Source organism: Cygnus olor, chromosome 3, assembly GCF_009769625.2.
Source record: "Cygnus olor isolate bCygOlo1 chromosome 3, bCygOlo1.pri.v2, whole genome shotgun sequence".
In the NCBI taxonomy this organism is placed as follows: domain Eukaryota; kingdom Metazoa; phylum Chordata; class Aves; order Anseriformes; family Anatidae; genus Cygnus; species Cygnus olor.
The window spans coordinates 39015416-39040536 of NC_049171.1; the positions used below are offsets into that span (position 1 = coordinate 39015416).

The window sequence follows — 25121 nt, forward strand, 5'->3', positions numbered from 1 at the left end:
GGAGGGCGCAGGGCCTTATATTTATGTGTTTAAGATCTGTGGTGCAGGAGGGTACCGGGGCAAGCAGGTGCTGCTGGACACCACCAACCTACAGGCGAGTGTCCCAAGGCCCTCTGGGGATGGGTTGGCAGCAGGGCAGCCTGGCTGGCTTTTAGGGGCACTGGCAAAATGGTACTCACAGCTAGCATTTGCAAACACTACTTTGTTGCAAAAACTGTCTAATTCTAGTGAAAAAAATCGGGTAGGGAATTTTTCTCAGTGCTGGAGCTCACTGACTTTGGTTAGAGCTCTCACGAATGTGGCAGCTGCTTGTTGATGCAATTAAATGCATTTGGGTGCCCATGGGGTGCAGCACTTGACTCCCCTGTGCCTCCACTTTACTTACAGCTTTCAATCTCCAGGGAACATGTCTGTGTGTCCAGGGGAAAGCGGCTAAAATCCATGTTGCACATTGCTGTTACTGTAACTCTAGGAATAATATAAAAAAAAAAATCATTAAAAACTCGACTTCTTATGTGACTGAAAAGGAGTAAAGCTGCAGGTTTGTTTTTTAAGCACCTGGCCAGTAACAGTCCACTGAAAATGAATACCTTCCATTCAGCTAAAACCGTACCACTGAAGTTAAAGCCATTTTTTTTTTCTTCTCAGTAAACCGGTGTTAGCAAAGGTGGTTGGAGAGTTAAGCCACAATAAACTGCTACTAGGGGACACAGTTATTGGAGAATAGGAAAGGACAGAGAGGGCAATTTTCCCCTTTTGTCTGTCAGCAAATACCTCTCCGCAGAGATCTGTACTTTCAACAGATGCTTTATATTTTAAAGTAATTTAGGTTTATCAAAGCCATCCTAGTGGCGTGAAGGATGCAGGTTGGTTTCTCCATGCCTCACGATTTCCAGCAGCTCAGTGAAAGCTCGGTGGTCACCCATGGGTGCCAGCCACCAGAGGGCACAGGCAGTGCCTCGACTTAGGGCTGGGGCTGGCACGCAACCGAGACTGCTGACATGCTCTGCTCCATACATCAAAAGCTCTGCTCTTGCCATAGTCTGATTATGTCGTTTTTAACGGCATTATTTTGTGTTTGCACTGGAAGCAACCATAAATCTTGACTCAACTGGCTTGAACTCCGGGGAAGCAAACGAAAAGAAAAACATAAATTGTAATGGGGAAAGACTTAATGAATGATAGCAGGGTTAAAGACAGACAGACATCTGTCACATAATGAAAAAACAAGATGCAGCCCTTATGTTAGCAGTGTGTATGCGTGTGTGGATTCACAGTGATGTTGCTTTCCTATCTGTATTTTGTCTCTGAGTCAAACTGCTTGGCACAGATTTGTTGTTTAGGTGCCAGCGAGGTCTACTGCATTTTCCAAGAAAACAGAAGACAACCTCTGGCAAGAACCTTAAAAAGGCAGACACCAAGGGAAAAAACAAAATATACAGTCAGTTAGCAATGACCTGTTTGCTGTTAAGTATTCGTACTTCCCCAGCATCCATAAAGTACTCCAACGTGCAGTCACAATTGAATAAATAAAAGTGCTGTTGCTTTGCTATTCAGGATGTTCACTATTGTTTCGTGCAGGGTGGTTATAAGTGATCTGTTTAAGCACAAGTCTGTGTGTGGCAGCGTCTGAGTAGTTTGATATTCTTCTTTTCCCATCTTTGTTAGACAGATAAAATGCTTTCAGTGCCAATGACTTGTATCATGCAGCTAAATGAGAGAGTATATAGGCATGTGTGGTATAGCTGAATGTTACATCACTTTATTGCATCATTTTGTTACTGTACCAAGGACCTGAGCAAACTTTCCAAAGGTCTAAGGAGCACCTGAACATAGTCAAACATGCTGGGTGAAGAAAAAAGCTTTAATAATGAGAAGGCTGACACTGCCCAGGCTGTGACTTCCAATGAACAGTACGACAAAAATATCATAGAACAAGAAAATTCCTGTCACACCAATACTCCCAGGCCTGGCAATTTCTTGTACTGTTTCCTTTCATAAAAGGAAAGATGCCTTGGCAGGCTGAGGAGCTGAGCTCCTCGCTTCATGGCAGGCTCAGCTCTGCCAGTCATGAAGGATGTTGTCTAACGTGCCCTTAAGGGCCTCCACGACCATCCCAAGCAGCATGTTCTGCAGCCTTATCATTAGTTGAAGTTAACTCCATGCATCTTGGTGCTGTTAACCCCCCTCTCAGGCAGATTTTCCTTCCTTTTTTGTCCTTCAGAATATGCTATCTAGCTGCTCTTTGGTTTATTTATCACGTTTTGCTATTTCTTTGCTATGGAGCTGATGTTGACATTCTTGCATCAGACTATTGTACAGCAATTTCCTCTCTCGTAGGTTTTTATGGGTCATTTGGCAGTACTTGTTTTCTAACTGAATGGAGCTGCAGACAGGAAAAGCTGCAGCACTGATTTTAGTTTCTTCTGGAGATGGACAGATGCTCCTCACTTAGCGCCTCCAAGTGTGAAAGTAACAGAAAGAAAAAAATCCTATTTTAATAATCTTCAGACTTATGGTCAGTAATGTTCAACTCTTTACTGAGAAATCTGTTTTGTGTTTGAAACTTGAGATCAGTGCTGAGGAAAAAAGGGAAGGGAAGGGAAGGGAAGGGAAGGGAAGGGAAGGGAAGGGAAGGGAAGGGAAGGGAAGGGAAGGGAAGGGAAGGGAAGGGAAGGGAAGGGAAGGGAAGGGAAGGGAAGGGAAGGGAAGGGAAGGGAACTTGTTACTTCACGTGCTGAAGGATGCTGTGTTTTGCTGCTTATCATAAAGCTGAACCTGTATTCCGTATGATTTATACTTCTTCATAATTACCTGTAAGAATAGTAATTACACATTTTGCTAGGTCCAGGGACTTTGTTGTACAGTGAAGGTGAAGGGATGCTGGTGGTAGGAACCAGCAACGTTGGCACAGAAATTGGCTTCTTGCCACGTCCAGTTGTCCTCCCTGTGGTACACATGAGCATTTTTTCTTATGTTGAAGGAAGGGGCCTATTCTTCCTGATGCTGGTGGCTAGCCAATGCATTCACACTTGTAATTTTTTTTAGTGTGAAGTCATGCAAAAATGAAATACGGGAATCAATTAAAGCACTTTCTGTTCCATACCACTAATAGCTCACACTGACCGAATGCAGTTTTACCTGAGGCTATAAAGTACCTTCCCATCTGGCTGGACTCGCAGCATGACGTTGTCTGTGGTGGTGTCGTGGATGAAGGAGCGCTTGGAGTGCACAAAGAACATGTCAGGGACCCAGATCTTCTTCACCAGCCGGCCGTCAAACGTCATGCTTTGGTTGTTGGTGCTGGGGAAGGACAGCCTCTCGTCTTTCCAGTAGTGTCTCAGGTAAAGTGTCATGGTGAAGTCCTGCAACAAACAGGTTTGTGTCACAGCTCATGCCTTGTCAGCATAGCAATGATTTCTCTTCTTCGGTACAAACTGCACAGTACAAAGTACTGTTCCTGAGGGTTTTGGTTTGCCTTTTTACTTATTTCAAGGGAATCCCTCGTCTATCTGATGATAAAGTCATGCACAAGTGTTTTTAAGCATGCTATCTTAGAGTATAATGTAATATATTACCATAGTCTCTTATATAAGGCTGCACGAGTTAAAAATAATTGATTCTGGCAATAAAACGTATTTTCTGTCATTATTTTGTCAATAGCCAAAATTGACCCTGAACGATTTTTTTAAACCTAAAGTGATACACTGCACTTCTCCCATGTTGCTGTGTGTTGCAGCCTGATGGTACATGAGGAGCAGGAACAGTATTCAAAAACCGGAGGAAGTCCCTCAAAATCATAACGCTTTCTTAAAAAAGAAAGTGATTGTTGTTGTTGTTGTTGTTGTTATGGATTTAGCCTGTGCAGAGTGCCAGCATCAGTCCTCCATGCCCCTGAAATACTACTTTAGCATCAGCATGAAGATTCAGGACAGGCTGACAAAGCCTTATACTGGTCCCCAGCACACAGCAGGGGTGACACAGCTGCTAATGAGCCAAAGGCAGATTCTGGAGAAACTTCTGCCCTCTGAAAACTCCTGCCTTCTTATGACCACACACTTCCCAGTGAGGTGGGTAACTCGTTGAAAGGGGTAACCTTTCCTTTGATGTGAGGGGACATTGAAACTCCTGCTCTAAGGAGCCTGCATTGGCAGGGGGGTTGGACCCAATGATCTTTCGAGGTCCCTTCCAACCCCTTCGATTCTGTGATTCCGTGATTCTGTGAAACGGCCGGTATTTCTGTTCCCATGGTGGTGCTGCCACATGACAGATACACTCTCATGAATTTTTCTATGCTGTTGCTCATTCTGCTGAAAGCAGAACTTACCAGTCTGACCCAGTGCAGATTTTAGGATGGCTACGTGGCTTCTGGCTGGGAGCGAGCTGGGCCCTGACTGCTTCAGAGCATGGTCAATGTGAAACCTCATCTGCAGTGTATCAAAGTGCCCTAAACTTAACACATTAGTCTCCTCAGAGCTTTTATATGCTTTCACTTCATAAGAAAATGTAAAAATCCAAATCCTTTGGGGCAATTCTGGCAGTGTTGTATCATTTTGTCTTGGAGAAAAGAAAATGTCAGATTAGCTTTTACTCCTTCTGCTTCAAGACATTTAGAGGGATGAAATGATAGCTTGAGTCAGTGGAAATAACTGCTTGCACATTCAAGTCAAATAATGTGCCCAGGAGGCTGCGGAATCTCCATCCTTGGAGGTATTCAAGCCCAACAGACAGAGCCTCAAGAAGCCCACTCTATCTGAACCTGCTCTCAGCAGAACTTTGGGCTAAATGTTCAATGGCTGTCCCACACAGCCTCAGCCCTTCTATGACACTTACCATATCCACCTCAGAAATGCTGTCCAGACTTTCAACTTGGACATCCACCCCAACAGGAATTGCAGGGCCTGGAAAGAAAACAAGAGTTGAGAAAGTATAAAGCTGGTGAGAAAAGTAATCCTCAGCCTCCCACACCTTAGAAATTAAATCAGATGTTCAGTCTGATATAGAAATAACAGAAAACTAATTACAAGTAGAAATGATTGGCATTCATAACAAAAGCCTGCTAATAATAATCAAAATCAGCAATGAGACTGACCTACTCCTTTTATTGTTACATCCTACATTCCTTCAAAATTTAAGAGTAATGTCTGTAGTGCTCAAGGCTAAAGCTCACCAGACGGATGCCCTGCAGAGCTCCCATTCACAAAGAGAGCAGCGATGGCACAGCTAAGGGGATGTGGGAGAGTTACTCCAATTTTTTTCCCTCACGTCCTCTGCTCCCCTGTCAGGCTAATACCACCCCTGAGAACTGCTCCATGTATTTGGCTTTCACACCACTCAGTGCTTGGCTGTGGAAAAGACAGGGTGATGGACAGGGCTGCATTACAGCACACAGGTATGTGCCACTGAACCTGGGGCTCCCAGGGGGAAAGGTTTGGCTGTGACCTTGTGTTTCTCTCCTCCAGACTTTGGCTAGCCCCTTGCATACCTCTGGCAATTACAGTACAGGAGATCTGTCAAGATAAATAATACTCACATTAGTGGACTGCTATGAAACTGAAACCTTTTAAAATTAATTGAACGTGTTAGTGTTTGGTATATTGAGCATTTAGCAATAAAACCTTCTTCCATCAGAGTATATAATGGTATCCTGGATTTGAATGACCATCTGTCATCCAGAAAGGGTAGATAAATTACGACATTTTCTAATCCACAGGCTGAAAGAAAGCGTGTTCCCCTTCATCCTTTTTCCCTGAAAGCTTAGCTTTCTGTACAGCACAGCCACAAAACTGTGAGCGAGCATTAACACGCAGCAGTCAAAATATTTTCTTTTGTGTTATAAATGACATAGACAGGTCAGCAAGCATGGCACCTGATTTGATTATGCATATGAATTGCCAGAGGAAGCCAGGTTTGTAGAATTTCCCCGTCATCCAGGAATACATGTAAGGTGTATTTGTAGATTTTGTCAGAAGAAAGTGCCACTGAATACCAGGAATATTAAATTGCCTCTAACTACATTTCCATGAGTTCGACTAAGCCATTTGTTCATCCAAGGAAGAAGCTACTTTCCTTTACCTCTATCCCCCAAAGCGTGTCATGAATTCATAATAAAAATAAAAGTTAGAAAAGGCTCTGCTTGTCAATTTGCTTGTTGGCCTGACTACATGCTAAAAAAGAAGTGATGGTGTAAAATAGGAACAATAACAAATGTGCACTTGTCATACCTCCAAAACCTGGTCTCATGCTGAAGTCATGGTCATCTATTCTCAGCAGCTGTTCTGACTTCGTCAGTGGAGATTTGGTGATGTCAGGGCTTCGTTTCAGGATTGGGCTACTGGGAAGAGAGAAACACAGCTAGTAAGTCCTGCATGGTGCCTGTGAGAAGCACACACCCACTTCAGTCCTAAAACCAGAACCTGCCTGGGTTCATTTACCTCTTAAGCTACAGCCACGCGAGTGCTTGCAGTAGTTGGCAGCATGTGATTACAAAATGTCTCCCACATCCAACACAGAACGCTTAGGCACCTGTGATAACTCTGGCACTCTGCGAGAACATTTGGTTTGTGTCTATAAAATCGTCTGGGCTTATCACACAGTTTGGATACAATCATTCACATGTATGGGCTGGAGAAGTAGTGTGCGTGTGGTTAAGCAGGGAAATGGAAAATAAGGAGAAGTTTTCTGACATTGATTTCTGACAGGCCAGGAATTAGGGAAACAATACATGAAATAAGCTACTGGCTGTTGCCCAGGAACAAAATGGAGATAGGCTGGGAACCAGGCCAGGAGGCAGGCCGTCCCCTAACTGGGGATAAAATGATTAGCTCCTGCTCCAGATTTCTAACGAAGATAAAAAGGAGCATTAAAGACTAGAGTCTGGGATGGTCCTTGCGGAAGCTGCTAGAGCTGCACTGAACGCTGGGCAGAGGATGCTTTGCTCCTCTACCAAATCCACTTCTGGGGTTGAAAAGCTATATTTGGCTCCCCAGACCTTTGGGTGGGACAGAAGCTGCAGCACCTCTTCTGCTGCCCAGCCCTGTAAGCGGAGCCTTCCTGCACTCCCTGCAGCCACACAGCAGCTGCTAGGGCAGCAGGAGAGCTCCAGAGGGAAGGCTTTGCTGTTTCTTAGTTTGAAAAAAGATGAAATGTTCCAAGAGGCACTTGTCTGACTACGCAGAAGACACGTCAGCAATAGATTAAACAAACCCAGAAAAACAAAGAAAGTTGACAGGGAATATTTTCCTGTGATAAAACTCATCCTAAATAAGATTGCTTAACCATGCTGAACTTCTCATATGCAGCTGTACCCCAAGAAACCAGTACAACAATCTCCTAACAGGGACCAGAAGTGTTACCAGTGACTCCTCCCTGAAGCCCTGAGCTTCTTTGAGACCTGGTCAGTCTCAGTTTAGTAATTTCTAGGAGTTATGATTCATCTACATCCACTGATGAGTTCTTCAAGTCGTTACTTATCCCTAAGGCATTTTAAAAGGTGCTGCTTCTACAGTAAATTTGTTTAATTCAGCCTCTTCCCATGGCATTTTGCCCCTATTTTGCCCTTGTTTTGTTAAATAAAAGCGACTTCACAAATTTGAAGCCTGCAAGCCAAAATAAAAGAATTTCTAAACTTTCTGTTAACAATGAATATGCTGCATTTTTCCTGTCTTGATGAAAAGTTAATTTTCCTGATATTGAATTATTTTCATAGCTCTTATCAGATTCTTTCTATTTGTTAAAATCCAGAAAGAAACAGGGGAACTGGAAAAATAAAGTAGCAGGTACAGGGTGCAATTAAGTACCACAGAAGTGTTTAATACCAAAAGGTTCACCTAGGAACCTCAATGGTCAGGTGATGACAGAGCAGAAAGGGAGTTAGCAGCGTATCAGACAGAGGCCATAACTCTAAGCTGTGGAAAGAGCCATGGGATTTTAGGTATGCATTAGGGAACATTTATACCCAGTCAAGACAAAGGAGTGTTATTACCAGGTCACTGGCAAAACCTCAGACATTCAAGAGGATCATCAGTGCTCAGAAAGGCACTTTTCTCCCTGACACGGGCAGAGGGAAGGGCGAGCAGTGGGGTGGGGAGCCATGCAGAGCGGCTCCACACAGAGGGAAGGAGCACGGCACGGGCTTTTAGGGACTGAACATTACTCCTCCTGTTTCACACAAAGTGATACGCACACTTCCTTGCTCCCCACTTTCACTTGTGCTCATAAATGATGCATTTCATGGGCTACTTCCTTCCATAGTGCATACCTCCTCATCCTTGGGGACCTACACACTTCATGCCTAACGACCTCATGCATTCAGCATGTTGCCCAAATAGTCTATGGCTTAGTTTTTTTTTGGGATGACTGACCAATCCCACAATTATTTGCTTCTCCACTAAGTTTTGTGTTCTTTGTAAGCTTAACTAGTAATTGTTTCATGGGTCTTATCAGCCTGCTACTAAAGATACTGAATAACAGCAGATGATAATACATTTCTTCACAATTCTATTTTAAACTGCTTGCTCAGAAATAGTCTTAAATCTGCAATGAGATTCTGAGACACCAACTCCCCTGTTTTTAATCTGTTTACAGTGGATGTTATTCATTTGCATGATACTGTCTAGTCATATGTTTTAGCCATATCTCCTGAGTCTTCATCAAATACTTCACGGGCACCTAACTCTACTATATCAGCACTCTGGCCTTTGTCTGTCACATTTGTAATCTTCCTAAAAATAGTTTAATTGGAAATATAAGGGGAATATTTTTTAGGACTACATTTCACTTAACTTTTTATGTGTCCGTTTATATGAGCAGGAATGGCATTACTGGGAACATATGAGGGCTTTTTCCCAGTCCTTATTCCTGTATTTAATGGCTAGGGTGGTTTTATTTATTTATATTTTCCTGTCACTGAACCCTGCTGTTCAGTTTTGAACTATGAACGTGGTGCCCAGGGAGGTGGTGGCGTCACCATCCCTGGGGGTGTTTAAGGAAAGATTGGACGTGGTGCTTACAGACATGGTTCAGTGGGTGACATTGGTGGTAGGGTGATGGTTGGACCAGCTGATCTTGGAGGTCTCTTCCAACCCTAATGATTCTATGATTCTATGGCTGTGATAATGGAAATCATTTTTGTTCATCTTAATTTTTTGGCCACATCTTCATTACAGTGGCTCATTCTGAAAACTTGTAAACTCCAAAATCTGTAAAAAGCTGATAAGAGAAAATATTTTAATCTTGAGCAATGATTCTATTTTCTGGTAAAAATGTGAGGAAAAAATAATGGTGATGTCTATTTTAAATAAAGCTGTTAAACCAATAGTTTTTATTTTGTTTTATGAAAAAGAATGAGGATCTCTGTTTGTTTGTTTTTTTCCTCCCTTTGAAACTTTCACATTTACAACTTGGTGAAGAAGCCAGAAATGCAATCAGAATAGAAAAATGAAAATGCTCTGTCCTGCCAGAAACCATGTTTAAATTTGAAGTATTTTCCTTTCTGAAGATTAAAGCTATGTGGTTTTTTTCCACCTCATTTTTTTTTTAATTTTGCTTCTGTACTGAAGTAGAGAGTAGAGAAAAAGTCAAAATGTCTTTCAAGTAAAACAACTGGATTTGTCATGAGTCTGGTAGGTCAGTTTAAAAATAAATTGGGGTGGGGGGGGGGAGTGTTCCCCAAAGTGGTGTCATTTACAGTTTTTTCACTTCTGAAAAGGGAAATATGCCTGAGAGATGACAGTGGAAGTCAGGCTGGTTGTACTGGAGGTTCTGGGCTCTGCAGCTCTGGAGGAGGACGGGGTTTTAGGTTGTGCTGCTTCCTTGCACTGTCTGGCCCTCGCCGGACAGCCCCAAATTGTCGGATGTCTGACTGTGCCAGGCGGGCACCGGTGGCCGCAGTAGTGACCCGGGGCAGAGGGGATTATACATGACCTAAATACTGCCCCGTGCCTGACACAAATCACGCAGCACTGTGGTGCGGAGCCAAAGGGCCGCACGAAATGGCTGTGGTATCCAGCTCTGGCTCCACGAGGGGAGCTTGGCGTCCCCCCAGCTCTTGCTCGACCCCGTTAACAGCATGAATCCTATTTATGGCCTGTGTGCTAGACTCTTTACAGCCTCGGACGATTTTGCTTCCCTCTGCCTTCGCCTACCTGCCCTGCTTGTGCGCCTCGCCATGGGCTTCCCGTCTCTGCCGCTGGGGCCGGCTGCAGTGAAACAACAAGAAAAGGGTGAGATGAAACAGCCTGTTGTGGGGATCCCACCACACGGTTTAAAAACATCGGGAGGAAAACATGGTTGGGTCTGTGGTGTTGTCTGTTGTAGCACAGGTAAACGGCTCTTACTTGGTTGTGCCTTGTCACCAAAGGCTGGACGAAATGGCTGCTCTGCGTGCTGCCATTTTGCTGGGAGAGGAGAGCAGAGCCGGGGGTGGGTTTTGAGAGAAAACATTTCAAGGCATTTCTACCAGCAGAAGGGGCTTTGCCCCATCCAGAGAGCTCTGGATGGCCAAGTCCCACCCCACCATGTCACACCCTGTGCAGGTTACCCAGTATTGTCCCCTGCAAGGGGACCTGCTGCCTTAGCGGTCTTGGTGGGACAAAACAAGCAACGAGCCCATTAAACACATAAATCCTGGCTTGACAACTAACGAAACAGTGCAACGCATTAACAGCTTTGCTTGGTAGTTTTTGTTTTTGCTTAGGTAGGAAAAGACTTTTATACACAAGCATGAAAAAAAAAAAAAAAAAGCCACAAAAGAATACAAGAAAGTGTGTGTAAGCAGCTCTTTTAACGCATTACATCTACTGAACCGAGGTAGTTGCATAGAATAGTTTCATGAGAAGAAAACCTTTGAAAAGTGTTACTGGGGGGGGATAAATATTTATAATAAATATTTGTTCCTGTTTTGTATTGTCTCTCAGCTGTCTGTCAAGAGACTGTCTGCTCCTCTCAGGTGTTTGGGCAATGTTTTATTTTATCATTAAAGGAACACAGTACTTTTAGCAGCATGCTAGCTTGAGTAAAAAAAAAAATAACATTTTAAACACTTAGCACTTGCAACTCATCTTAAATTATTTTTTTTTTAAATGAGCTTATCTCTGAAATAAACACTCTACTAATGAGACTTTTCACCCATTAACATACATTTAAAGTCCTGATCTTGAGACTGACAGAGGAAAAGCTTATTTTGCAATGACTGTCACCAGCCGGGTGCCATTGCCCCTTGAGTGAGAGGTGGCCAAACCCCAAGTTTTGTGGGCTGTTTTTTGTTTGTTTGTTTGTTTTTTGTTTTCCTGGGCTGGGAACTCTCTAAAAAGTGATGGTGTTGTAGGGAAATTCTTCTTGTTGGTGTTACAGAGAATTAAACAATCTCCATATTGCCCTGGCTAGCAGTGGGCACTGGGCTGTACCACTGACTCACCCTGAAGCGAAACATTTGCCAAGTGAGATTGGTATCTTGCCAGAATCTGTTGTGTTTAGTAGAAGAGGACTGGAAATAAATCCTCATGCAGACCACTCTTTTGGGAAGCTTTGGGCCATGCAGCTCCATTGCTATTGCAAGGAGCAGCTTCTTTGATGCTTGGACCCAGACAAAGTGCAGCAAAATGCACTTGCAAATGCAAAATGCACTTTATGGAGTCTTCTGCCTTGTTGATGTGCCCTTATGCTGCTGCTGACGTGTCTTGCTGCTGTCTGCTTCTTGTTTGCTGGCTGTCAGGAAGTAATTTCACATGTTTTGGGCATAAGCAGATTCTGGTGATGAGCTGACCTACTAAAATGACTTTAAAGTGCCCTAGTAAACTCCTGGCTGGTTAGGAATAATGTAGGTATTCAAACAGGGATGAAGCAAGCCATATTTCTGCTATTTCTAATTTCCATTCCTCACTGTAGGCTTTATCTGATGCTTCACATTGGCCCTGACCCTATCCCGGTTGCCAAGGGAGCCTTCAAGGCATGGCCACCAAAGATTTGTGGCCGAATCCTCCCCATCCTCTGCAACTGGCAAACCCATGTGGTTCCTCTTTTCCCTTCCAGGTGATTCTCCACAGTCCCTAAACTAAGCTTTATTTCTGTATCACAAACCAGCATGAAATGTCCCCCATGCTCCAGTTACTGCAGGACGTCAGGGTCACTTGTGTTTTGGTTCATCTACTTCACTTCTTAACACTGATCTCATTCCCCTTATCCATAGCTCTGAGGTTACCAAGCTTCCCCAGCTTTTCTGCCCCCTCCTGTAGCAGCAAAACATCCTTACCTGTTGCCAGCCATTCCCCAGTTACTGTGATTTGAAGCCCCATCTCTTTCTACTCAATGCGTAGATTTTCTGCTCTGGTTTCTGGGGAATGCTCTGCTGGTTTAGTGGTCAGTGGCAGCTACATTATGAGCTGCCTAATTAGCAGCTCCCAATTAGCCTGCCTGCTCGGGCTGTGAGTCAATTGAAAGGTGCTGTGCCTTCCCCTAGCACATCTGCTGTCCCTGAGCGTTTGTGGCAGATAACTGTACTCAGGAGTTTCAGTCCAGACATTGCTCACAAATTGCTCAGCCCAGCTGTCTGCCAACGTAGCCACATAGTGTTATGGCAATGCTCCTGCCTCCGTCTGGATGACAGGCAGTCTTCAAAACTAATCAGTCACTCAGGAGGTAAAATATACAGAATAATGAACTTTTTTTTTTTTTTTTTCCCAATGTCAATATTTAACTCCTAACAGTTACAGTGCCAAGAGGCATTTCACGGCTCATGAAGCTCACTGAGATGCTTTATGAAAAAGCAGAAAACACCACTGGAGCAGACTGGCATTTATTCTGTTCTCCCTGTGCATTGCTAGAGCAGCTCTCAGGCCTCTGATGGCACCTGGGTGATGCAGCCTTTCCAAAGTCCCACCAGCTGCCCCCACTAGGTGACTAAACCTTAGGACTTCCAAGGAAAAAAAAAACATTCTGCAAAAGAGCTATACACATCAGGCAAAAGGCAGTTACTTCTTTTTAAAAGAAGCCTGAGATTTACTATGGCACTTATAGTCCCTACAACTCAGCCAAGAGAGCTGCAGATTTAGGGATAACCATGTCTGATTTTCAGAAGAGACGTCCAAACATAACATATGAAGGACACAGCAAGCATTTCCAAATGCCTGGCTTCACAGGACAAGTGCCAGAGGAGTGTCAGTTTCACACTGTGCACCAGACTACCTACAATATCCTTCACCTTTGAAATAAGAGCTTCTGAAAGCAAACACAACAAGTGATAGAAGCCACTACACATCTTAGCATTTTGGTCTGTAATTACTTACGCAGGACATATTTCCCACCTATAAATCATACTCTATTTTCTCCAGGGGAGGCAATATACCTCTAGTATATTGTATGTCTAGTATACACAGTGACCTATTTTACACTCTTATTATGATAATCTTATTAGGATCTGAGAACATTTCTTCCTTGAGGAATTAAATCCAAAATACAGTTCAAATTCTTCAGGAAAAAGCAAATTTGGAGTATTATCCCCAAGAAAAATGTGAAGGTAAGTTGCTGAAATGTATTATAAAGATGCAGAGAGAAAAGACTGCCAGTGACTCTGTGACTTGGCCACTAGCCCAGGATGTGGGAGCAATTTCCACTTCTATCATGGGATCAGGAGCAAGCCTGGAAATCTCCTTGTGCCTTGGATAATCATGGGAACTGTCAAGTGGATGTGGCACTTGGATGTCCAGGTGATGGACATCTTGGTATCCTACAGAAAGCATGTCCACAGTCAGTGAAGATGTCTGAAGAAATACCTTGAATTTGGAAGTAATGGAGCCAGATTCAGATGGTTTTTCCTTGTTCCAAGAGGCAATGTCCTTGGGTAATGGTGCTGGTGGGTTTGGCAGACTGGCCTAACACTAACTTTTTTCACTAACACTAACAGTTTTCTCCATCCCTTATGGCATCAGGTCTGCAAAGAGGATGGCAGATCAGAGACGAGATCTCAAATCAGATCCCATCTCAGGAAATTTTGTTGAGATGTAGTTGTGACAATCTCTGCCCCTTCGATTACTTGCATCATCAGCAACATTTTGGCTGGCCCTGAACCTCTTACCCTGAACAGAGGTGCCCACTGCCCTAGGAAGCCTGGCAGCTGGTGGCTGGGAAAGAGATGTCCAGGGTTCATCCATATCATCACCTCCACATCATGTTAAAGGCAGAAACCAGGTGATGGGTGCTGAGCACAAGGACATGGTGGAGAGGCAGGAGGGGCTCATGGAGATGTGGACTAATGTATAAAATGTTCATGAAAGCACACTAATTTTTACTTAAACTGGGAGAGTTACAAAGTAGTGAGCTGTAGACAAGCCACTAAAACTGAGGAAAATTAATCACAAAAAGTATTTTATCTTGGCATTTGGCAAGCTCTTGTTTGCCTGTAATTATTATGTTGGGCCATTTGTCCTTCTGATTAGTAGGTTTAAAGATGGAGTGGAAAGGTCACCTCTTGCTATTGCAGGTGGTTAAATCTTTGAAAAGAATTGGGGAGAGAGCTATTTTCTGTATTCACATCACAAAGTCCAAGAAATAGTGCGATTCAGAGCTGTTCTACCATCTTATTTTTGAATGACACAGAAAATTCAATGAGAATGCCATTTTAATGCATTATCACTTGAATATAGATCAGCTGTAGAATTCAAAATATCCTGAGGCAGAAGACACACAGGCACCCTTCACATTTTGTGCTTCCTTTGCTCTTTCCCTGGTCATGAACATTGGCAAACGAAATAAAAATAAAGAAACCTATACCTATCGATTATTCACAGCAAAGTCATGTCACCTGAGATCCTGGCACTGTGCCTGAGGTTGCAGAAATGAAATTCCCCTCATGCAGCAGAAATGGCATCCAGTGGGTGTCCATTTGTTGGGTTTCATGTCAGGTGCAGTGCCAGGGCTCAGCTCAGTGAAAAGGAGGAACGGATGAAGGGAAGGGGAGCAATGCCGAAAGGTTCAGCGTCTGCCCCAGTCTTTGAAGAAAAGACTTCTTTTGACTTGTGAGCACAGTACAGACTGGGGAAGAGTAGATAAGCTGGGGGTATTTAAATCAACTCATGCCAATGGCACTTCCCCCGGAGCACCAGGAGTACCAGCTGAAAGAGTCTCCAAGCCATTAGCAGGTACCTCTGAGGACTCCTCACAGACAGGAGATATCCCTGAGGGAGGGTGCATACAAACACAAAACCTAGCTTTAAGCAGGGATAAAAATAAGGATGCTGGAGTTCTGATGTTTGGAAAGAAACTGGGACAAATTCATGATCCGTTTGTATGCCCCCCCCCCCCCAGGGATAATGAGATTATAAAGATCACTCAATGCGAATCTTTACAATAATTGACGTCAAAGCAGTCTAATGTCCTTCTGACAATGTAACTGGCCGCCTTAGTGTAAGTAAGAAGAAAAGTCGATTTGAGGGAGGTTTTTAAATTTGCATTACTAAACCTGAGAAGTACGGTGTAGATGAAACAGTGACTTTGAATGTGGTTGAACGACCACGGTCAGAGCAACTGACGTTACTTTGCTGTCAGGCTGGGGAGACGTATGAAATGACATCTCACAGATTTCTTCCTGGGAACTACTAGTCAACATCTGCAATCATAATGAAGATGACAGAACTATACAACTTGTGCACAACATCATGCTTGAAAGGGATACAGACACTTTGGGGTCTATGAATGCAATTCAAAGCAGCCCCAACACACTGGAGGAATAATCCATTATCAGTAAGATGAATTTCAGTTAAAAAAAAAAAAAAAATATATATATATATATATAAAGAACTGTGGAATACAGAAAGCTAATTGTTCAAATGCAGACTGGGGAGTAAGTAGCTAATTAACAGTACTACACTTGTCTTAATTCCATACAGGGAAATCACTCTGTCTTCATAAGGGCAATCAAAACCATCAATGGTTAAGGAATTTGTTTGCACTACAAAAAATACAGGATCGTAATGATTCCATTGTTGGGACAGTGTTAAGAAATATTCATACAGGCACAGGACCAGAGAAGGATTTAAAATAAATGGACTGAAGAGTAAGAGGGCACCAGGCTTCCACCCAGAAGAAAGCCAAGTAAGAAAGTGCTGAATTAGCATTTAAATTGACCCTGGTGTCACAGGAGGGAAAAGTGACAGCTTTACATTTTGGAAAAGAGCTCCAAGTAGAATCTGAGAAGCTACAGACTCCTCCACTGGACAGATTACCTACAATTATAGTAAAAAACACCAATAGTAGACACCAGGTAAATACAATATATATTGAAAAAGAGCTAGGGACAGTTTGACTTTTCTTGAGGAATGTTATGTCATTTTTAGAGAGTTCTCTAAAAGGTTAATGAACTTGCAATCAAGATGACACAGTACACCTGAGTTTCCAAAAAGCTGTTGACAGAACCATCCCAGAGGCTGGTAAAGACACTGGCCAGTCAGGAAGAGGGAATGACTGACGTGAATGACTACAAAATAAGAAACCAGAGGAATAATAGAGAGCTTTCACTAAGAAGAAAGGTTGTCATTATAATCTCCTGAGAATCTGTGATAGGATCTGTGTCATTCAATAAATTTGTAAATGATTTGAGCATTTCAGTGCTATTAGTAACACTAAGCACACCCACATCTCACATACTCAATGCCCATAGCAGGAAAAAAAAAGAGACAGAGGAAGAGGAGGGAGACCAGGCAACTCGGAGGTGGGGAGGGCTTCCAGACAGCCTGAACAGGGCTCTCCAGATCAGAAGGGAGACAACGGACAAGCAATAGGGTGTAATTATATAAAATCAGGAGTGGAACGGTGAGGGTGAACAGGAATTTGTTGCTGACGGCTTTTCACAACACATACTAAGAAGAAAATTGAAAGGAAGTACACAAACACAGCATGTCACTGTCACTCTCACCAAAGGCTGAGAATGCTAAAAATGGAAGTGAGTTTGAAAGGTGTCTGGGCAGTTCACAGAAGAAAGACCAGAAGGATCATTTCTAATGTGAATCCAACCCCTGAATCAGAAAATCAAACAATTTATATGTAGTCAGGAGAGAGAAAACTGCCTTGCAGGATCTCTTGGTTGGCTTGTTATATTTTGTTTGTTTGTTTTGGTTTTGTTTTCATTGTAATTCTGAGTTGCAGATATGCTTTTAGAGCCTCTTATGTCTCCTCACACCAGCTCATAAAACACATTGGAGTAATGGTAGGCCAAAAGTCAATATGAAGCTGCCGATCCTGAGCAAGTCGCATGGTGGCAACATTGACTGGAGATGTTATCATCAGTCAGTCAGTAAAGAGACACGGTACCTGGGTATATGAATGTAGCTACAGAAATACTGGTAAAGACAGTTTTCTGACACAAATCACCTGAATAGAGATAGAAAGCTATGTGAAGTGCAGACCCGAAATAAGTACCAGAAAGGACGAAAGGAAGCTGGTGATAATGATGAAAGGAGAAAACACCATTTTCATAGAAGCATCATTTGCAATGATAAGCAGAGAAGACACTTTCAGCTGGGTTTTGAGAAAAATACACAAGACTTCCAAGAAAATTGTCGTGCAGGATTGCAGTTACTTGAAATAGAAATGGGTGGAAAGGGACAATGAGAGAAATAGCAAAGAAATAATAAAGAAAAAGATAATGTATACTAAAATAAAGAAAAGGAGTGCTGTTGGACAGAAGAAAAAAGATTTCTGGCAAGTGGAAGAAGAGGAAAGACAGGCAGCAGCAGCTGCTGCTGAAGGAGAGGAGGAAGCTACAGAATAATGCTGGATCAAAGCAGCAGGAGAAAACCTGGCAGAGCTGTGCGACAGGGGAATCGGATGTGCCTTGGGGCAAATAGTGGAGGCAGGTGAAGAGGAGGGCAGAGGAAGTCAGGGACAAAAAAGAGAAGTTGGAGAAGAGGAAGCAGCTTGCATGGGGGAAGGAAAAGGAGTAAAGGAGATGGAGGTGAAAGGAGGAAAGGGAAAGGCAAGGTACCAACAGAGATGGAGAGACTCCCGTCATGCTGGCCTGAAGCCCACACCAGGCCTCTTGCTCCGAAGGCACTGCCAGTGCCTGTGGTGTCAGGGCACAGCACAAACTGCTGACCTTAAAGCACAGTGCCTTGGGAGCTGCAGGAGTTCCACTGGGCCTGGCTCGCTGCTGATAAAGTGCTCACATAGTCAATGCTTTCATGGGGCATTTCACAGGCTTATCATGCACTCAAGATCTGATCTAAAGACAGCTTGCATTAGTAAGCTTTGTTTATGCAAATAAATGCTTTCGGGATCAATTGTGAAGATAAGATACAAAGGCAAAACTCTAGGACAAGAGAACAGCTTAAGGAAAAGAAATCCTGTTAGGGCTCATGGATGAATTTATGAGGCCAGAGAAAGCCGTGAAGGTAGGAGCTGCCCTAGGTGTAGAAGGCAGCCTCAGGGAGGGTACCAGGAGAGTTACGTGTGATTTACAGCACACAGGCAGCTCGTACACAGCGTGATCAGGGTACAGAGGAGCTGGTAGCACAGAAATCCTATCCAAGTTTAACAAAATCAAGGCAATGTCATGTTGCTAATGTTTGGCAGGATGCTGAGCCGTTGAGAAAGGACTGGGAAGGAACCATGGCCATAATGATGCGGAGTGGCTCCCCTCATTCAGGAAGAGTGCCACTAATGGTAATAACATCTGAAAATGTCATAAAGATCCTTGGCTGTGAGAGGGACCCTGTGACAACAAGCAGAGGGCTTATTGTAGAGGATGTCAACCAACTGCTGTAAAAGATAGTTCTCACTGGCAGAAATGTAAACAGGGAGATCTGGAAGAGTGGAAAATGAGTTGCTATTTGGAGACCAGAGTGAGGCAAAATGATTATAATGCAGCCAGGGAATGGCAGGGACATGACTAAAAACATGAAGCAAGTCTCTCAGCTAAGATTAAAAAAACACAAGCCGTAAATCTTTTACAGTGAAATCTCTTCTGCTGAGAGTTACTTGTCTGAAAGGTGGTTATAAAGCTGTCCAGGGAGATTTTAGTGTTAAAGGAGATTTTTTTCCCAGCAGTTAGCTCTGTCAAAGCAACCTGGGCTCTGCTCCAGGCCAGTTCTTTTCCTTTTGCTCATCCTCTCTAGCAGATTCTGCAAGTCTAATTAGCAATGCAGGCTTTGGCCATTTTGTTGGCATAATGATTTTGTGGCCTTTATACTGTCCTTGCAGTGATCCCGGTGGCTCTCCAAGAGCAGTTGGGAAAGCAGCAGACAGCCCTCGTGCTGGCTCTCAGGGTTGCAGCTTGGGCCTGCAGGAGTTTTGGCACTGTGAATCGTGCAGGACTGAATTTGGCTTTGCGAACTCTACAGGATTTGCACATGGCTGACTGCAAACTGTGAGCAGGTCTGCAAGGTGCAAAAGGTTTTGTTTTTGTATTGCTGCTCTTTAAAGTGAAATTCCTTTGAGGTGATTTGTCCTAGACATAAGCAAAAATCAGTAGCCGAGTCTGACTGGCACACACACATTTTTACAATGAATTACAGTGTCGGAAGGCTCTGTAGTAAGTCCCATGCAATAAAGTTCTCTACATTGCTGCTTGCACTATGTATGCATACTTTAACCTGTTCTTATTTGCCATATTCTTGTCACACTCCACATTGAATCCCAAAGCCTCATCAGCTATATTTAAGGAATTATTTTGGACCTTTTGCAGAATTCCTGTCATGCAAACCCAGTCCCCAAAGGACCATGCTGCATGTGTGAACTCTCATGGGGAAAACCAGGCCTCTCTCCCGACCCTTCATCAAGTCTGTCCTGTCTCGTGCTAGAATGGCTGCTTTGGGGTACCTGCAGCGCCAAAAATTGTGACAGAGGCAGCGTCTGACACTGTGCCTTCCATCCACCCCATTCACCCTAGCAGCAGGAGCGCAAAGGTTGGGGGATCAACTGGATTTGAGCAGATGAAAGGACAAGCCCTGGAGCTTACAACTGCTGAGAAAATGGTGAGTTTTTATTTGAAATCAGAGTTCAGAGCAAGAGAGTCTCGTTGGAAGAACCTAACACTTCCATCCAAATAGACAAGCCAAAAGAGTGCATCTCCTCCATCAGCTGCACCACGAGAATCAGTAGCAAAGCTGGACGCTTCCCTCAAGGACGGCAGGAAGCTGGCAGCACACCCAAGGTGACAGGTCTCTACTGCAGGTGCCCGCTCTGCCTGCCAGCGCCAGTGGCTGGCGCTGAGCTCTGACAGGAGGGCAAGTGGATGGTCTCACGCCCCCAGAGGGCTTCTGGAGGCTTGAAAGGCCATGGGTGCAAACCAAGACAGCCTGAGCCATCTGGGGTCGTGTGGAGCCTGCCTTTAGACAGATTTTCTCCATCAACCTCCAGTGAGCCTCTTCAGAAGACAAAGGCTGCAGTGAAGGGATGGATTTCCATCCTGGTGCTTGCCTCAAGCCTTATGAGCAAGAGACAGACAGTTGCCTGAGGAGGAGTAATGAAATGCATTGCTGTAACTTCTTCTGCATAATGGATATTCAGGGCTGAGTCTTGAAGGGAAGGGAAGCAGGGCTCTTCAGGAGCAATCTTCACTACAATTTTCTTCTGATGTTATATAGGATCTCCCCTTACTCTGTTTTTCTCCCAGGCTTTAATTCTGCAATGGGAAAAGGCATTGACTTTGAAATGCAAAGGAACCATGCCTTCTTCAAAGCTCTCTCATTTGGTCAGCATTTTAATGTATACTGCACCCAGTCCTGCTGTCAACCCTGCAAAAGCAGTGAAGGGGCAGAGTCAAGGTGTGGGAAACATCCTACACTGAGAAATTTAAGAAGCTTGATCTGAATATATCTAAGAGGAGATGAGGAGATGAGGAGAGAGCTTGATCCATCTGCAAATACCTGGATGGAGAAGAGACAAGGTGGCATAGAACAGGAGCAAACAGATGAAAGCTGAAGTAAAAAATACTTGCAATACTATTATAATTGTTTTATGTGTACATGAGATTGAAGGTAGTTATCAGAAATTAGGGGTTCACAGAGTACAGTACATACAGAAAGCTTTTGCTTGAGCTGAGAAGGAAATCAGAGGGATGGCCAGAATCACGCTTTTTAATCTGACAGCTGCTAAGGCTGTTAAACCGTAGGTCTCATGTGGCTTGTCCCATCACAGGGAAAGCGAGCACTGTACTGGGGGCCATGCTGCTGATGGACAACCTCTGGCCATGCACCAGTGCTGCTCCGCTCTCCCCATCAGCCCTCTTCAGCATCAGCAACGTGCTACTGAGGCAGAAATAGGCCAGAAAAGACCTCCCAGGCCGTCAGAGGGCTGCCCGAGGGGCTTGTCCTGGCACAGTGACACCGTATGTACAAAAAGCAGATAAAGAGGCAGTTCTTGTGTGAACTGAACAGGTATTTCTATTCTCATTTTCACATAATTTTAGCACTTCTGCTGTAATTTGTTACATTGCCACTTAATTGCACCACTGTTAAGTGTTTGGTGCAGGGGAAGTCGACGTTGAAGATTCTGGAGAAGATATGGCTGTACGAGCACGCTCCTCTCTGCTGGATGATTTTCATTTCAAGCTGTGGTACCTTGCATCTCACCCCTTTCTTTTGCCACAGTCAGCATGTCACCTCCGCTGCCACTGCCATGAGTCCTCAGTGAAAACAGGGGTTTTGTGTCTTGTCCCATGTATGTACTGGCTCTGGCAGAGCATCCCCTGGGGCTGACCATGGGCAGAGTGGCTGCATCCATTTTGCCAGTTGTACCTCCAGGAAGGTGGTGTCACTGCTAAAGCCAATTCCTATGTTTTAGATGGCTCGGGGACCCCCAGGTGCCACCATGACATTGCTATCGCTCTGTATTGTACCCCTACCTTGCTTTCCTCAGCAAAAGGCAGAAGGGAACACTGGAAAATAAAAAAGGACCACGCTTTCCTCACTTCCAACTTTCAATAATTTTTCCCAAAACCTAGCAGGAATAGCTTGAATTCCTCAGGACTGTGACACTCCTGCGTTTCCATCCCCATACACTGCACACTATTAATGACCATTTGGAGTCATTAAAGAACAGAAACAGTGACTATAGCAAAGCAGAAATTGCACAGGTTCAATCTGTCACAAGCAGAGGTACACAACATTTGAACAGCGGTCTGTGTCAGCTATATCCTCAAAACAAAACAAAAACAGACAGACACAAACAAAGGGTTTTTCCTCCAGGTATACCTTGTGATGTGCCCGAGTATAAAAATCCTCGTACAAAATTCCAAATATTCTCCAAATAGAATACAAGTAATAAGAACTCAATTACTCAATTGTAGCAAAAAATCTTCCTCAACTCAAAACCTCTTAAAATGGCTGTCTACAAGACAGTAGGAGAAAAACATCATGTATTCTTCTTGAGAGAGGGAGAGAGGGAAGGGAAGAATAGACTGAATATTTCCATTCACTTTGAATAACTCCATTCAACATCCTGCATGCTCTCTCTGTTTCCTCTGTTAACTGACCATAGCCTTGAGGCTTGCAGAGACTCATTTTTCACTCTCAGAAGCTCTATAAACAAACAGCAAGGGAATAAGAAAAATTCTGAATATTTTCAAATCACATCTCCAGTCAATCTAATCCTCATAGCATACAACAATCCTCAAGGACCTCAGTTTCCTCTCCATTCTCATGTAAATACTCCAGCATATTTCAACCACAATAAATATAATAAAAAGCTCCTTTTTTGCACCATTCCAAACTTGAGATAACTCACAGATGCACTTTTTTTTTCCTTTCTTTTTTGGAGGGGGAGGGAAAAATGGTTTTCACTATAGAAAATGCATTAAGAATTATTCATTGGCAAAAACAGCAAAAGAAAATATTTTTGACTGATAGATCACAATCTGCAAATGCAAACTAGTTGTCTGATAGATATTATATCTTGATCTGAAGCATTACATTTGTCCAGATTGTAGCTATTTGAATGTACAAAAAATGAAACTCACCTGCCTTTTTTGTACGCCTCATGTATTTCTTTTCCTTGTCGGTGGACTCTGCATTCAGTGGATAAAACCCATCCCCACAACAGCAGGAAGATGCTAAAATGCATTTTATGGACAGTCAACATGTTACCTGAATGTTCTGTATCCAGAAATAGTCCATACAAGAAGAAGAAAAGCAAAACGTAGATCCTGTTTCTCTTTTTAAGACATTATCGGTCTGATCGTTATTGAAAGGATGTTTACTCATACAAAAAATCATCCTGCAGTATTTAATCTGGACAGTGGGGAAAGCAATTTCCACTAAACCTATAAATCCCTCTACGTCAGATGGCAGGGATTTTCTAGCAGTGTTGAATGCATGTATTCTCAGAGAACAATTATTTTTTGTCCAAACAGGCTATTTTATTAATTGGTTTAAACTGAACCCTCTTCTAGTGCCTATCAGAAGTGGCATATATATATTTCTGTCTGGTTAACCAGAGTGGTACAGCTGATCAGACAGGTGTCATAAGTCATTTTGTAATCACTGAACTTATCTGTATTGCGGTGACATTTGTTACAGGCGTTCCAATAGATTAAAAAGCGTTAATAGACATACTGGTTTGCAGCTAAAAGTCTTCATTTCCATTTAGCTCTGCAAGAGCGAGTTTTGATCCTCTGTGTTTTTCTGATCACTTTAATTTACAGTGGTACCATGGCTGGAGTGGTCAGTGCCTTCAAGGCTTGTGCCAGATATCTCACTGCTGAGCAGGGTCTCTGGAGAGCATCCCGGTGGGGACACAGAAGGACAGAAGGACAGCCTGAGCACAAGGCTGTTTGGAAGGATCCTGTCAAAGCAGAGCTGCTTTACGCCAGACCACAGGAGAGCTCAGGGGACCGATGTGCTGGGTCTCATGTGGCTAACAAAATTCTCATTCTTGCTACCGAAAATAAAATAGCATGGGCAGGAACACGTGGTTGAGCCAGCCACATTGTCCGTTTCTTTGGAGCTCACACCCCTTCCTGTATAGCACACAGCTTCATGATTTCTCTCCTCCTCCTCTGTGTCTCCCTGCAAGGCTTTACAACTCTAGTCCCACTTGCGCCTTGTCACAACGTTCATGTTGGTTGCTCTTAACATACCTTGCTCTGGGTTCTGCAAACACCACCAGCTTTGTCCCATCCAGCCCTTTGCTGACAAGGCACTTCTTCCTCTGCTTGTTAACCAAGGATTTCTATTTTAGAGCACTTTGTCAAGTCACACATCTCTTTTCATGAAAGTCCTTCTCCAAAAACCCTCCAGAGATCTCTACCTGGTCTAAGCCACTGTGGTTTTATTGACTTCAGCGAGCATTTACACTCCCATGGGATCCACAGAAACAACGCATCGAAAGCCACTAAAATTTCTTTCCATCAACCAAGATTCAACTTGAAGATTTGCTTGGCTGAAACTGTCCCTACACAAAGTCACCCCGGCTTCAAGAGATGGGAATCAGTTACCAGCAGTTTGTTGCAAAGGTTAATCGCTGGTGCTGTTCAAACAAGTTGTACCCATCTTATCCTTGAAAACGATGTTTTCTCAGGTTCCACCAATTCACATATCCTTCTCAATGAAGATAAAAGGTACCTACCTTAATAATTGTTCCTTTCACCTGTGATTATATTAGGTATACTCTAATCAAATCTCTTCTCAGTCTTCGCAATGATCTGTATAAAGTTTTACAAAGTCTTTCATCACAGGGAACTTTTTTGTCTCTTTGGAATATTTTTTTGTGGCTTATGCATTTTGTTAAAGTGATAGTCTTGCTAATGCACCAGGTTGCTTCCAGGGAGCAATGGGGATTCACAAGCATTGGACAACCAGGAATCCACTTAGCTTCCCAGGAAAAGCTGAGGTCACTTGGTACTACACGCAAGAGAAGGGAAACCTTCATCCTCTGATTAACAGGGGGAATTTACTAAGAAAAGATATTCAGAAAGCCAAAAAAATGCATTCAAATGAAATATGTTTTTAAATATTACCCTTAAATTTAGCTCAGCCTTGAGCTTGAGTAGATGGAAAGTTAATTTTGCCTGCTTTCTCTGTGAGACTAACAAAAAAGATACAGTACTATTTTCATTCAGTAGTTAGAAATGCCGTGAATACTGAACAAGAAAAGAATGAATTTCTCGGTACGAAAAAGACAGGGATCTTCTGGAA

At 43.4% G+C, this 25121-nt stretch overlaps 1 protein-coding gene and 1 long non-coding RNA gene across 3 annotated transcripts in view; one reads left to right on the forward strand and one right to left on the reverse strand.

Annotated features, from left to right (window-relative positions):
- The window catches only part of LOC121068070 (gamma-aminobutyric acid receptor subunit rho-1), a 29967-nt gene extending 6703 nt beyond the window's left edge, over window positions 1-23264 (reverse strand). The window contains exons 1-6 of one of the 2 annotated variants that reach the window (XM_040553103.1): window positions 22946-23264; window positions 10146-10199; window positions 6225-6331; window positions 4834-4901; window positions 3142-3365; window positions 386-468 (exon numbers count right to left, since the gene is read on the reverse strand). In XM_040553103.1, the coding sequence (XP_040409037.1) occupies window positions 386-468; window positions 3142-3365; window positions 4834-4901; window positions 6225-6331; window positions 10146-10199; window positions 22946-23067 (658 nt within the window). In that variant the 5' untranslated portion in view covers window positions 23068-23264. Of the gene's footprint in view, window positions 1-385; window positions 469-3141; window positions 3366-4833; window positions 4902-6224; window positions 6335-10145; window positions 10200-22945 lie in introns of both variants that reach the window. The other variant, XM_040553102.1, reaches the window with a different exon arrangement.
- On the forward strand, window positions 2265-4118 carry LOC121068071. Its single transcript, XR_005818592.1, has 3 exons — window positions 2265-2518; window positions 3116-3378; window positions 3860-4118. It is a non-coding gene; the product is annotated as an uncharacterized LOC121068071 (long non-coding RNA).
- Window positions 23265-25121: the final 1857 nt, after the last annotated feature.